Raw genomic sequence first — 15,677 nt, forward strand, 5'->3', positions numbered from 1 at the left:
AAACTGGAATGTAAAAGTTGGGCGTTTATTTAAATGGATTAGTATGGTGATGTTACATATTACAACGCTTGGAGTTTGTTTCATGGTGTAATTAATATGCAGGACTGCATTTCTGGGTATGTGGTGCCGCTCTGGGTTGTGGTCTGTGGTGACGTGAATTTTTTATTTGTGTGTGTGTGTGTGTTCAGGATAAAATCTAAATCCAATTCACAAGTCTCTGAGTGGCACCCAGGGCTGGTAAATGCCAATTTTCTCTCCTGAATGTGCCCAAAGGACTGTGAAAAGCCTCTTTGATATACTTGCAGTCAGACAACCAGGTTGTAGAGGTGTCTGGTGGGGCGGGGCTCTAGTTAAAACATGGGGACTCCACAAGACATGACAGATTGAAACTGACCCTGAGCAGAGTTATAAGTGCACATCTTTGATCAAATGTTCATGAGAGAGGAGATGGAACATCATGGAGGTCTTGACTTCTAGAGAAACTTGAATGTGTTGCTGTGAATAAGTATTTGTTCCCTTATAGATTTCTCCTCTTTTTTTTTTTGTTGTTACATTTAAATGTTTCAGATTATCAACCAAATGTTTACATCAGAGGGCCAGTTTGGTTTGGACAGTTTTGATTTGAGCAATCATTTAATCTTTTTTAAAAATATAATTCTGTTAACTTTCTCTTTGTCAAATTGTAAACAATTTTCTGATGATCTACAATATTTTAGTTTGGCAAAAGAAAAATCAAAAGCAACTATTCACTCTGTTCGGCTTCATGTCCTATAAAAAAGGTTAGGACTGTATATTTTCTGCTGCTGGCATCTTTGTGATTTTCCTGAGCAGAAAAACAAAATAAATAAATGAATAAAAAGCACACAACTCTGACCTAGAAAATCTAAAGACCTTTTATATTTGCAGACAAATAAGTTGGTGTTTGCAACATAACAGGACTCTATTACGCCACTTATTTTGACCTGTTGAGCAGCACCCATTAGTGAAAACTAACCACAGTACAGTAACCTTGCTCTGAGGCTTAGAATGACTTCTTTATTGCAGATGTTTACTCAATTCAAGTAATTTTTGTGTAAATTATGTTATTTAATTTGACTCGAGTTATACTTTGCACACACATTAAATGCTGCCAAAAAAAGTTGAATCTGTATTAATGTAAATGCATCAGAAAAATGAGACTGATTATCCTGCTATGCAAAAAATGCATTGTTTTTGTGTTTCCTATGAACTGATAATTAAAACTCATCTGTGGAAATAGTGAAAAACCTGCAGCTGTTCTCAACCCTTCAAAAAAGGAGGACTTTGTCACCAGTATCAATTCAGCAGACCAATGTCAAGAGTGGTAAAGTCTAATAGTGTAGAATGGTGCTCTAAATGTATCAACCTGTATAAAGCAGCGATGTAACCGTTTTGTTGCAAATATTTTCCATGCTTTGTGCCTTTTTTTTTTTAAATAGTTATTTTCCAACGAAGTATTCTATCCATTTAGATGCCTATTTTTAATCCAATGAAATGCAACGTTGCCCTCTGGTGGTAGTTACAATGCATCTCTGTGAACGCTTCAACCAGAAACTCGTGAGAAGACTGTCGTACCACATTTGACCACCAGAGTACACCACAGATTAATGTGTTTGAAAGCCACGTCTTCATCGCAGAACCGACTCTAAAACCTGCAGCAGCTCTGCGGCGTAAGGACGGATAAAGTAGGCCGTTTGTGTAACGAAGTGCATGAATTTATTGCAAAAACGGATTGGGCTGAATCCTCAGTAGTTGAGATGCTAATCCCTGCCTCCTCATAGTGGCTTCCAGTGAAATCTTCTCTAAGAATGTAAAGCTGGGTTTAGTGTTTATCGTATTTCTGTTTATCCGGGCGCAAAACGACTTTTGCTGTGTCTAATTCAATACACAAACACTTAGCCGACTTCTCGACGGGCCGCCTCGGCTATGTGTTAGTGAGGAGCACCCGGGGAGTTTTCAGCTCCGAGCAAGTGGAGGTTCTGTCCTAATTAAACACATGCTGCTTAATTAAATATCATTGTTGGGATCTGTGCAGCTCATTGCTTGTTAAATTTGTCTAACTGCAGTTTTATATCGGTTCAGTTTAATATGACAAGATTTACCAGGCTATGACGCCCATGTTTAAATTTCATTTTTTAAAATATTCTGCAGGGAAGGACCGACTTGCAATATGTAATTCATCGAATAACTATAAATTTGTTTTTCTTTTTTTTTTAACTAAACCTTGTAGAGGCTGCAGAGGACTTAAGACTGAAACATAGGTTCATCTTCCAGGAAGACATCAACCCTAGACCAGAGGTTTAGATTTGGATCAGAGAGCAGATCTGAATACAGCTAATTAGCTGCAATTTTTAAAAAATAGTTTGAAAATTGATACTCTTTGTTTAATCTGACTGAGATTGACTTATTTTGTTTAAAAGGAATGGCCATAAAATTGACTTTATGGAAGTGCAAAGGTAGTTGAGACATAATTGATTTAATTAACACCACCCTGAAAATATACAAGCCACAAATAGTTTTTAAATGTTTCACTCTACAATTAGGCGCTTCTAACATCCCATTAATATACAGTAAAATATGTGGTAGTGTTATGACAAAACGTGGAAATGCTCACGAGGTGCGAGTACTGCTGCAAAACACTGTAAAAGGCTATTATAATAGCTTTACTGTCCCCCCATTTAGTCATATCGCCAAAAGAATAACAAACATTTCCTCCTAAAAAAAAGTCCCAGACATATCACAGCATGTCCGTGAACACATTTTCTTTCCGTTTCTCCGGCCACCTGCACCCTGTTTCCTCTGAAAATAAGAGGTTTCCCTTCTGTGCTCACGTTCTCTGCAAGGAAACTGGAGCCAAGTGAGTAATCTGAAGAGAGATGCAGCCATTAGGAGACAAGGAAGACTCTCATAGTGCAGATCATGCTGTCTGTGACTGACTCAGGCAAGAGATGAGACTGTATGTGAGCAGTTTTTTCCACATGAAATATACAAACTGAATAACATCACCACCCTATGTTATTTTTTGCTGAAAGTTAGTTTTTGCGAAAAAAAAAAAGAAATAGAAAAAAAAGAAAATCACTTTTGGCAAAATTTGACTTAAGCCATTATTTTAAGAAAGTGACAATATCTTGAAACTTAATGAACCAATGGAGGGCTTGCAGATAAAACAATTGCATTTTGGTGTAGATCTATATTCCTTTTGATATTTAAGTGAGAGAATTGTTTCTACCAACTTTGAACTGGTTCTGACTGAAGCAGAGTCTACATATGTAGACAGATTGCATAAATTTCACCTCTCTACCCTGGTTATGTATTTCAGCCATACACATACAATTGTTGCATTCCTGGCTGCCTCAATGTCATGTTAAAGGATTGGAAGCATCTGAATGTATATCTGAACACAGAATGGTTCTTTGCACCCAACCTACTGTTTGTATTAGGAGTTAAATCCTTGGAAAATATCACTGTGCACATTCAACTGGTAGATATATGCATAGGCTGCAAGAGGACACGACCCCATACAAGCTGCTCCTTTTTTGTTCCACCAAATGCATCATGCATATTTCATCTGAGGTTATGGATTTCTGTTCCTACAACTTTGTTTACTACAACTCCAACATTTGCCTGAATTCAAACTAATCAATAACTCATTAATGTCTTGATTGCATTATCAGCTTCTCTTCTCCTCAAACTGACAAATGATTCCATCTCAAACTCGGAGAACCACCTTTACCCATTTGAGACATGTTTTAGAAAAGAAGATGAAGCTTGAATGATGCAAAGGGAACAAGAAGAACATTCATTAATCAAATGTTCAAGTGCTGTTGAACATTTTGGGCTGGAGCAATATTTTTTATGCTTTGTGAAGCATAAAAAAACAGTTATTTGGTAATTTTTTGGTTACACCTATCATGCCAACAACAACATGTTCTGATATGTTCTTTAATCCGTTCTTGGAAATCCAGAGATCACTATCCCAGCAACCCTCTCCCGAGGCATTCACACATCACTAGGGAAACATGGTTCCATGAGAAAATTGTGGTTCTGCCCTGGATACTCCATTCAGTGCAACAAGCACTGAATGTTGCATTGCAAAAATCCTCCTAAACACCGAAGGCTTCCTGATCAGCTGCCTAAACTATTTTAGCTTTTTCGGAGTGGAGGAGCAGCATCTGTATTGAGTTCCCTTCAGAAGATGGAGTTGTTCACCCTATGTCGAAGGGTGAGGAAGACAATTTCAGATGCTTATATTTGGGATCTTATTCTTATCTCAAAACTGTCAGTGAAGGTTGGAAGGTAGATTAAATTTTGTAGTTTGGTTCATGATCCCTGCAGATGGGAATCGGTCTTCTGTTCTGTCCTACCATCTTGAGTAAAATGAAACGAAGACACCCAGGCACTTGAACTCTTCTTATTGAGGCAGAGACTTAACTGACCTGCAGAGAACAGTCCAGCAGTTGAGTAATACAGGTTCTGACTTAAAGGAACTGATTCTCATTCAGGCTGCTCGCGACTTGGTGGCGAAGCATTTTTAAAATGGCAACAAAACCCCATTGTACACAAAAAGAAAAGATGAGAAAATCCTCCTCTACATAGCTACACCTTGCATTTCACTTAGTTTATTCAAATAATCAGCCCATGAGATAATTTGAATTATTTTAAGATAAAAACCTGTGTCCTGAAAGAAAGCCAAAATACTTGTTTTTTTTAAGAGACTTTCAATGTAATAAGTTGAGAGGAACAAGTACTTTGTTGTAGTAACTGGTTTAGATAAGAGGAAAAGAGCCCTAAGAAGGTTTTGTAAAAGTAGGAAACATACGAGACCTTTGTGTGCAGTAAAAGTCTGTAATGTGACGTCTGTTGATTTGCAGCGCGATTGGAATCAATTTAAATTCTCGTGCCTTTATTTTGAAACATTTAACCGGAAGCTATTGTGCGCATTGTAGCACACTTAACACGACTGGTCCCCACTTTTAAGGCTGCTGGAGTAGGATGAAGGTTTTCAGGAGTCACATGGACTTAACTTTTAACTGGAGTTCAGTTCATTCTCACTACTCAGCCACACATCTTGTGCTTTCTTTCATCTCTTCTTTCTGTCTTTTTTTTTTAAATAAACTTTTTGCTTTCCATTTAGCAACTTTCCTCGCATATTCTGACATTTTTCCGGACTTTTTGAGGACTTTCATCGCAGACACCGGTTGCTAGTTCTGAACATGTTGCGAACTTTCTTCCGCCGCATCTAAGCTCAACTTGGTGATGTGAAACCGTGACCGGCTGAAGGAAATAGCGTGTATTTACATCCACAAGTTCCCTCAGAATGACTGAAGAAAGCAGAAGTGAACACAGAGCTGAAAGCGGGAAGGACCAGGAGAAACAACTCCGGCTGCGAGTCTGTGTCCTAAATGAACTTTTAAAGACTGAACGGGATTATGTTGGGACACTGGACTTTCTCTCGGTGAGTGCTGCACAATGTGTAGGAAGAGTTTTTAAAAAGTCCAGACTGTATTTGTCTTTTTAAAAAAACAAAACAAAAAAAAACAAAAAACAAAAAACAAATCCAGTTATCCCCTGACAAACAAGTAAAGGCAGACAATATGCTTAACATGCATGGTGCATCTGCCTTGCAGAGCAACAACAGACCAATTAAAATCTTACAGGGTTTCATCTAAACTTGCGCGTTGCTGTCTTGTTTGCAGGTTATCTATCATTTACCTTGTTTGTCTTGCAGGCCTTTTGATTAGGATCTCTGTTTGTTTGTTTGCAAGTGTAAAATCGGAAGAGCAGTTGCATAGCCAGAACTCTGCTTTGATCCTCTTCTCGGTTTGACCCAAGGATGTTTGAGGCTCACAGTGTGGCGGGCAGGTCACTCACAAAACATGGTGCAACACTCAAAGCAGTGTTACAGTCTGCATATCCACATATGCATATAAATATGCATATGTGCATATTCATACGCTTTCTTTGAGATGTTTTCTCAAATAAAATCCAGTGCAGCCAGTTGCCTTCACAAGTCAACTGAGATGCTAATTTCAAAAAGAATATTTAAATCTAGAACTTGAACATTAATGTTTACAGACTTCCTCCATCCAATCTAACCGACTACAATGGTGTTTCTCACACCAACTTTACTAATTCCTGTCATATGCAGGATTACAAGTGCATCCCGTAATGACATCTCTTGCAACACGGGAGAACACATTTCCTATCTCATCAGATCCATATGGTGCAAGCTCTGCCAAAGACATCACAGGAGGACTAGAATGAAAACCATTAGCACTAGTGGGGATAACACCTGGCTTGCCACCACATGACTCGAGGCACACACTGTCCTTCTAATGGCTTTACATCAAAGTTAGTTTTGGCAGTAGGCACTGTAAGGCAAAACGCTTGATTTTCAGTGATGCTCTCAAGTAACGCACGGTTATCTGGATCAAATCCTCTGCCACCACCATCCAGATGTTTCCAATTGGAACGAAGGAGAAGAAAACAGAGGATGGAGCACTATCTGGCATCGACAACAGATAGGGGTTTTGTAGGGAATGCAGCCACCCCTCCTTTATCTCCCTTGTTGTGCTGTGGCAGGGATTAATTTCAGAGGTGACAGATCCTTGTGAGGCCTTTCTGTTCTGGTCAAGAATGTTTGGACAGAAGCTTCAGATTGATATGAGTTGGACTGGTTTTAATGCATTTTATCTGATGATATTGAAAGAAGTTAGATTAGTAGAAATTAAGAGTTTGATCTTCTTGGGGAGACCCTGGTGAGCTTTATTAATGTTGATCAAAGGAAATCCCTACTGTGGAGAGAGGTCACAGGACAGACCTTTATCTGATCGGAGGAATAACAGGACCCCTGCTTCCCAAACACAAGCCAGATAGGACTCACAATTCCCTGTGTGTCTACAGGTCAGAGGGTAGCCGCCCCCTGTCTATGTTGCCATTGGGTGTCCTAATTCTGGAGGGACAGAGGCAGGCGGAATATTATTAGAGGGGGTGAAAGGGAAAAGCAGATCACAGAGCAGATAGTGCCAGGAGGGTGAAGGGTATGAGTGGCTGGGCTTCTTGTAAGCCATATTTCCTGGAGGAGGAATTCCTCTGAGGTTAGAAATTGCTGCAGAACAATGAGGCTCTGGTCGGTTGGTAAGGTTGAACCGAGGTGCAGAGATTGCCTCTCCTGATCTGGAGGACCAAAACACAATGCTTACCCCCAAACACATGCTTTAACATTCAGGTCATAGAGATTTTTGTTCTGGGAAAGTCTGAGCCCATAGTGTACGTCTCTCACTCTCTTGTGGGAAAATCAAGATTGTATCTTCACGGTGTCGATACTTAGAAGTCTAATTTTGACTTTTCTTGGAATTTTCTTTGGATAATTTCCCCCACATTTCAAATGCATCAAGCTTCCAGAATAATCTGAAAGCAGAAGAAGCTTCCAGGGATACGTTTGTTTGTGTTGCATAATGGACAATTATAACTTGTGATAGTGGACGGAGGTGAACGCCGGTGTTTGTCTTGGACTGCTCTGAGCAGATAAAATGACGGCCAATCTCAACAGTGGCTCAATAAGAAGAAGAAATTTAGACTCTGCTTAAAGATCTGCTGGGATAATAGGGTTCTTATGCAGTTTTAAAGAAGCCTGGAATCGTCTAGAATTTGATTTTAAAGATTTTTCAGGTTTGGACAAGTATGGAAAAAAATAAGGTAGAGGTTGGAAAATGTTTGTATTCAGAATTTATTCCGAGTTCCAAATGGTGACTCAGACGTCCACAATTTTCATGCATTTTAAGATCTTAAGAGAGAAAATGCAAAAAGGTTTCAGTGTGTGGGGGAGATCTTTTATGTTCTGCTTCTGGAGGAAGATCTGTGCCACAAGTTAAATTATTGCTTTGGGCTTGGTAATGGATCAATTGGGCCCTCTGCTTCGATTCCACTTTAACAAAAGCATCTTTAAAGCGAGCGCAATGTTTAGAACCATTTTTAGACCATAAATCAACAGAAATTAAATATATTTGATCAGAGATAACTGAGTCATTCTTTTATAAAACATTCCTAGGTAAAAACGACATGTGCTTAAGACCTTTAAACAAGAAGAAGGCTTTCTCTATTTAGCTATTTTGTATTTTATGCTGATGTTGCCTTAGTCAACAGGCAAGTCACTATTACTTTTTTTTAAATCAGTGTTGTGTCTGCAGAAAGGGCAGTAGGAAGTTCAAGAAAATCAGGCCTAATGTCATAAACAAAGAGCATTTACTGCCTCCCAGAGATCCAGATCACTAAACCATTTTTGTGTATGTTTGCATTTGGATACTCTGTGTCTCGCGCTCTGTGCTTTAGCTTTGTTTACTTCCTGAATAGAATAGTCACTTTAGCAGGAGCCAGTCTGCCTGCTTTTTCTTTTGCTTGTAGCATTTGATCCAGACAGTGGTTAGGTCGAGGAAGGGGGCCAGAGACGTTCATGCCTCTGGATATTATGATCCTGAAGGTCACAGTCTCTTGTTCCTATCCTTTTCCTGCATGCTCATCTTGAGATGTTGGTACTTCCTTCCCTTTCCTGCAAAATAGAAACAAGGTCATGTTTGCCTGCCTCTCCTTTGATAACAGAAGACACAAACTCTGATATCAGAACAGGGGAAGAATGGACATTTTTTGAAGGAGAGTTGTTATTCTGCAGGGAATGTTGTAAGCCCAGGTGGTCTTGTGTGATTAAAGAAATCAAGACAGTCTGAAATGTGTAAGTTTTTTAAGAAATGTTTTTTTTTTTAGATAGTTCCTCCTCTTCTTCCCTGTGCTGGTGTTGCTGTCTGAAGTAATGCACCGCTAACAAACCAAAACAACCAATGAGATCTAGGAGGATGGTTTTCAACCTGAAAAAGGTTTCACTGATATTGCCTGGTTGGTTGCTTTGAGCACAGAGGGTCTGTTAGTGTCCCATTCCTGAAGGGATGATTTAATTGAGCAGGAAATGAATAGACACATTGACTTAGTGTCTACATTAATAACGTAAAACTGCTCTGTCTGTCTTTATTAAGACTTTCATCTATGGTCATGAGATATGAATTTTTATCAAAATATTAGTATCCTGGATACAAGCTTACTCTTTCGATTAGGGGTCTGCAACCTTTATCTCCAAAGAGCCATTTTTGCCCTCAGTTCATCTAAACAAAGCTTGTTTAAAGCCATAAATGTTACTTTGCAACCGTCTTAAACTCTGAGACAAGTTCATATTTTTTAAATAAAAATCTACAGTAGAAACGGTGTGGTCATTTTGAAGAATAATAATTTTATTTCTACTCTTTTAGTGCAAAAGGGATAAAAAGCAAAAAGAAGATGGGTGCCTTCTATTCTATCATGTTGTTAAACCTGCATTTGTCATCATATCTATGTTTATCTCTATTTAAAAATGCATTGATTATATATTTTTAGCTAGTTATTAAAAGCCAAGTTGATGAAGGTCCAAAGAGCCACATTGTTGCAGACCCTTGCTTTAGAGATACTGCATCCAACCTTGGAGATGTGGTGAGAAGCTTTTCCTATGCATTGAAAGAAGTCAGGTAAGGTGGTTCAGGCACCTGATGGTTTAAGTCTTCTACTTGGGGCCAAACACATTGAAGTGTTTAAGTATTCCTTCTGTTCTAGGGGCACTTTTGAAAAATCTAAAATGTATCGGAAAATGTCACAGTCTTTAAAATAGTTGGATTTCCCTCCTTGATCTGTCGCCTCTGACTTTATCTTATATATCTGGAAAGCAGAGCGTGGACGGGCCAGCAGCTTGGTCAAAATTTCAGTCATTAGAAGTGACAAATATTTTGAGATGTTTGAGTTTTTAGATGTTAGAATAAAAAAAAAAAGTCATAACTTCTTGTTATGTATGAATGACATCATATCCTGTTGTCTTTTAGGGTCAACAAATCATTTTGAGTGCTTCATTCCCAGAGCATGATGTTAGGCATTAACTTACATCAGTTTGTCGTCATAATGGACCTTGATTGCTCTTGTTTTTATTCCCCAATTGCTTCCTTTATTCCTCATTATTGCTGTACAATACTTTACTTACCATCCAGTTTTCTTTCTTCAGAAACAGCACAAATGGTATTTATGTGTTAAGTAAAATGATCTTTTGGGTTGAAGATGTATTTAAGAAAGCACAAGTAACCAAAATACTGATTCTATCACATTAGAGATCATGAAGAGGAGGTAGGTGTGATCTTTTCACAGATATAATAGTGATCCTATTTAGTCATAATAATAACCAACTAATATAACTGCTAGTAATTCTTTTCTATCTGACTGTCATAAGGTTCTCTGCTATAATCTTTGAAAGCTGATTTTGGAATAAAAATACCTTGATTTGTATAACCAGTTATCGTTTTTTGTGATTATATAAAATTCATATCACTTACATTTGTGTTAGATTGTCATGCTTTAGTACAATATCGCTGTGACCAAATTTGGAAAAAACAAAATCCCCAACAACTTCAGTGTTGACGTTCAGTGAACAGTTTTGGCCAGGAAGCAGCTTATTGACATTAATCCGGTTCTTTCCCTCAGATTGTTGTCAAGTAAGAACCTTTTACAACCAAACGTTGCCAAAATGTTTCAAATGTTGTCACAATGTTCACCTCTGTTAACGTTTTTAGTTACAACTAAAAAAAGCTACATTTTCCTTCTGTTTGTTTAATTGAAAAGCATATATACAAGCACACTCTACAATGCAGCACCACCCCACACAGCAGTGTTAAATTCTGCACATGTTTTATCCTTTTTTTCCCCCTGTGTTTAACGACATACTGTAGGTGTGGAGGAGTCGAGTGTTAAACTCTTCAAACCTGAACAATTTTAAATGCTTCATGGTTATTTTTTCATGTCTGGCTTTATTTTTATTCCTATAGCAGCACTCCACACATTTTTGTCTGTCCACGTTTTTGGAAACTGAAGAGTGCTTTCTGGCTTTCTCCTTATAAAATTTGTACTATTGCGCCTGTGAAGTTAGAGCTCTATGGTTTTGTGTTGCTGCGTTGAATCCTGACCTCCGTTCACAATCCAAACTAAATGAAAGTCAGATCCAGCTAAATAATCTCCCAGGTGTTGAGAGCAGAGGTGAAAGGGAAGCAAGGTGAGATGTGTTGTTTTTCTTTCTTTAAACCTTTTTTAATTAGATTTGCTCCATGTATCCAGTCAGGCTCTCTCCAGTGTCTGTCTCCCCTGTGAGGCCTCTGAACTCAATGAAGTGGCACACTTGCATTTTAATTTCGCAGTCTCCACATTAAGTAACCCACATTTTACAATGTGAATCTATGACTCCAAAATGACTTTTTTTCATGGTGTGCCTTTTGTTTTGCCTGATACTTTTCTAATTTGACAGAGGATGCATTCTTACATCAATGTAAGTATCATCAAACTTGTCTTTTTGGATCCTGAGGATTGATTTTAGTAAGCAAGATTTCCTCTCCTACAGAGATTTTTGGAACAGGCTTGAGTCTCAAATGGTTGAAATAATGAATAATCCTTCATCTAGATGTTGAGATTAGAGATTTAGTAAGTTTTTCCTGTATTTGTGAAAAAACAATTAATCCATGGAACAGGCTGCTTGAGTTGAATCCTTGACGTGTGTAATATCTGTTCTTTTTGGTCCTGTCCCTCTCCCTGCGGGACTTTACTGTGGATTGAGTGCTTCAGTTTTTCTTCCTCACAGATGCCAGTTTTGAAGCAGGATTTCCTTCCTTCCTGGACCTCCCCGTCTTTACATTGTGCTACATACTTCCTGCTTAAAAGCACACATGCAAACTTATAACTCCCGCACCTTACAGCAGCACACTCTCTGCAGAGAGGTGCTGCTGTCTTTAAGCCCAGAGGAGAAGGCGGCCTTTGATTTGGCCTGTGGCAGGTGTCTGGTCACATGGCATAAAACAGTGGCAGCAAACACTTGTCAGGATGGGGGTGGGGGAGTCATCCTCACAAGGGACTGTGTTTTCCACACTTATGTCAAAGACATTCGCAGACTTGCGCAGATGTTTGTGCAGAGAGTGTACTCCTGAACATTGCCATTTTTATAGGAGACAAAAATAGATTGAAATACTAACTGGAATTGTGCTAATGTGAGCGTTCTCCTAAACCAGCCCCTTATCCTACACTATTTGCTTCATACAGAAGGTCTGGGTTTTTGGCTTTTGAGAAGTGATTGCTCCTTGGAGAAATAGCCTCTGTTAAGGTTTTAAATTTTACTCAGTTGATAAAATTTTGTCTGTGGTGTATGTGCCAGTTCAATGCTATGAAGCTTACCGGAAACTGCCTGTACTGTAAACAACCATCTTCAACTACAGAGAGAGAAGAGCTGAGCTGAACAAGGTGAATGTTGATGTTAATTCAATATTTGGAAGCGTGGCCTACACAGACTGAAGAGCTTCCTTCACTTCCTCAGCTGCCGTTTCTAAAACTACAGCCTATTTCAATTCTAAAACAGTGCAAAAAAAATCAAGGTTGTCGTTCACAACTTCCCCTTCTGTTCGCTGATTGGCCCATTATATCTACCGGTGAAGGGGATAAAAGCCCAGAGATTTTTTCGTATTGCACAGAAAGACAATGGCCAGGCTAGTGTTCTACTTGTACTTCTCTAAATTTTGCCATATTATAGTCACAACTGTAAAGCTTCAAATAGGATTGCATATCAACAAAGTGTGCATAACTGTAAAAAAAAATATACATTGCTTTAAAAAAACACATTTTTACTGAGTTCCCTTGTGTTATATTGCTTGAAAAAACACTCTTCTTTGAGTTTCAAGTGCCTTGACCTCAAACGTTTTTTTTTTTTATTGCCTGTGCTTATAGCTGCATCCATCCTCCCACTAAGTATGATGAGCTTCCCCAAGATCCCTACAGCATGATGCCTCCACCACTGTGTTGTACAAGGTTTTTTTTGACAAAAGCTCCTACTTTTTTTTATTGTCCTGCGAGAGTTAGAATTATTTTCAGTCTCCAAATAGTTTTTTTCCCTGATAGGATATGAGTCAGTTATCTCACAAATGAGAATAAGGCAAAAATAGGAATGGTGTTATTTGTGAAAAAAAAAAAAAAATCCATGTTGAAAGGCAAGTTGAAAATGATTTATTGCCTATTTAATAAAAAAAAGGAAAATTTTTGTTTGGCTCCAAATTCAGTTGAGTCTGGCCCTGCCATTCCAAAACTGTAATATTATTTCCAATCAGAAGAAACATGTTGGTCAAATTAAAGGATTACTTTAAACCAGTCCCAGGAGTATGAACAATTCTGGGCTTAGCAGTAGCTCTGTGAGCAGCCTTCATGTCAGAGTTCAGCTGCTGCAGTTCTGTCCTGCCCGACTTGATGGGAAACTCTCTGTAAATGATCTAATTATGTTGCAGAATAGGATTTACTGTAGAGGTTTAAAGATCCCAGTAAGTGTCTCTTTGGCTGCAGACATTAATTTCTGTCTTGTATTTTTTTTCCCCCAGCCTAGCATTTTAACACTTCTGCTTTATATCTCCGATTATACTTTAAAATTTCTACTTTTTTTGATAAAACCGTCATCATCACTTTACCTTATCCTGCCCTAGGGTTTGATTGCTTCCCGACAGACACATGACGAACACGTTCCTGCCAGAGTTTGGTTGTGCACAAACACAGGAAGTCGAAGGGAGAAGCTGACCGTAGTCCTTCCCAGTTTAGTTTCTGCCCCTTTCACTCCTACTAGCCAGGCCTGCTTCTCAGGATGGCAGAGGGCCCCTTTCTGCAGATAGCGTGGAAGCTTTGAAATCAGATGAACAGTAGCAGTGTGTGAGACGGTCTTGACTGGGAGAGCGCCATGGATTAGCAAGCTGACAGTTTTGCTCAGTCATCTTGTAGATCAATAAGATTTTGTTGGTGTGCAGCCCTGCTGGGAATCACCTGAACATCAGAGGATGATGCTTTGCTTGGTTGCACATTGAAATTGGAAGGTGGCTCACCAAAGACCGTCTCCCGTTTGCAGCAAGTCTCTCCTCCCATCTCTAATTAAGTTTCACAGTTCAAAACCTCTCTTCCTAATTTGTTTGAGATTTCTCGCTCTTCTGGTTTCATTAGTATCATGATCTGGATCTTGAAATCTGGATAAGTGTTAAAAACAATAAAACCATTCTTTATTGCTACTGTATAAAAATTTAAATTTCTGTCAAAGAATGGCTTTTTAGGATGATTTATATTTCAAATATTGTATGGAACTTTGAATTTTCAGCAACCGTTTTTTCTGAAGTTCATTGAGTGTTTCTGTTTTTGAAGCTAAATATACCCCTATCCAAAAATTTTGAATTGGGCTGTAATTGCTTTTTTGCTCTCTAAAATACTCTTATTTTTTTGTAATCATTTGTTATTTTGAGTTTTTACAAAGAAGTGGTATAGAGCTGAAATAAATACAAATTGAGTTACTTTAGATACCAAAAAAGAGATGACATCCTGCAATACAGAAAGGCAATCCAACTTTTTGATATGTGATTGTTATATTTTTACTTAAATGTCCGGAATGTTTTTAAAGCTGCTGCAGAAATGTAGAAATCCCAGTTTGGTAAAGTATGAAATTTCAAAGAACAAAAACTATTGGAAAACTTGTGTTCATGTTAATTTTACTTGCATGTTAACTTCAAACAGCTCAGCAAGGATTAGTCATAGAAATTAAACTCTTACATATTTCTTAGATGAACAAGCTTGTTTTTGTTATTTTTCTTAAGGTTCAGACCAATAGACAAAAACATCAAAGTAAATCATTTTTAAACTTTTTTTTTGTACATGTCATGTCCAAAGCCTAAAAATTCTACTTCAAACACAAAACCTGGCTTTCATGTGAGAGAATCATAAATACTCTCACAAATGCAATTTTAGCTTCTTCTGTTTTTCTGTCACCAAGTTCTTTTGTTGGCAGCCCAAGAAAAGCAGCCAAAGTCAATCATTAGTTCTCAGAAGCTAAATCCTAATATTTGCAAAGTGCAGGGATCTTTCATGCTGCACAGTTAATCAAGAGCACATTACATGTTTATCTGCTTGGGCACGCACATTTTAAATAGGTTGGACTTCTGATTGCAAATCCTGTGGGCAGCCCAGCCTTTGCACAGGTGAAGTTGTTGGAATTTGATCCAAAATGTGTGTGTGTGTGTGTGTGTGTGGGTGTGCTCTTTCAGGTGTGTGTAGCTAAATGCAACAGACCTACTGATAGGAGTCGACATTGAAGATACAAATGTGCTTTGTTTCTCAGTTTGAAGATGATTATATTAATATAAATGGAGGTCTCATGAAGTTCCAGAGAGCTTACAAATTATTATCTGGTAAAACTTATAAAATGTGATCAGGCAAATCATCTGGTATATAGTTATTTTTTTTTCACACACAGCTAATAACGACTGAATGACTGATATAACTATAGAACAAGTGATCACAAACAAGTTCTAACATAATAACCAATGCAATAAACTTCTTTTCTGTTTTCGGATGGGCACTTTTAGTCTCTGGTCAGAACTTTTTTTCTTGTGGGAATTTGGTCTGTTTGTGTGACATCGTGCAGAAAATTAAACTCTTTATGTTTGTCCTTGAGCTGAAAAGCAATTTGCAGTGCAGGACATAAAACACGTACTTCTCGCCTAAATGTTATCTTAGAAAACCAAGACTTTTTTGTAAGTGTTTGT

The 15,677-nt window shown here is 38.2% G+C and overlaps 1 protein-coding gene across 2 annotated transcripts in view; it reads left to right on the forward strand.

Moving 5' to 3' along the window:
- The window catches only part of prex2 (phosphatidylinositol-3,4,5-trisphosphate-dependent Rac exchange factor 2), a 101,914-nt gene that overhangs the window by 1,035 nt on the left and 85,202 nt on the right, over window positions 1-15,677 (forward strand). The window contains exon 1 of one of the 2 annotated variants that reach the window (XM_044104560.1): window positions 5,065-5,473. The exons of the other annotated variant lie outside the window; for it this stretch is intronic. Within the exon in view, the coding sequence (XP_043960495.1) occupies window positions 5,336-5,473 (138 nt within the window). The 5' untranslated portion in view covers window positions 5,065-5,335. Of the gene's footprint in view, window positions 1-5,064; window positions 5,474-15,677 lie in introns of those variants that run through there. 2 annotated transcript variants of the gene reach the window in all.

This window comes from Gambusia affinis, linkage group LG21, assembly GCF_019740435.1.
Source record: "Gambusia affinis linkage group LG21, SWU_Gaff_1.0, whole genome shotgun sequence".
In the NCBI taxonomy this organism is placed as follows: Eukaryota; Metazoa; Chordata; class Actinopteri; order Cyprinodontiformes; family Poeciliidae; genus Gambusia; species Gambusia affinis.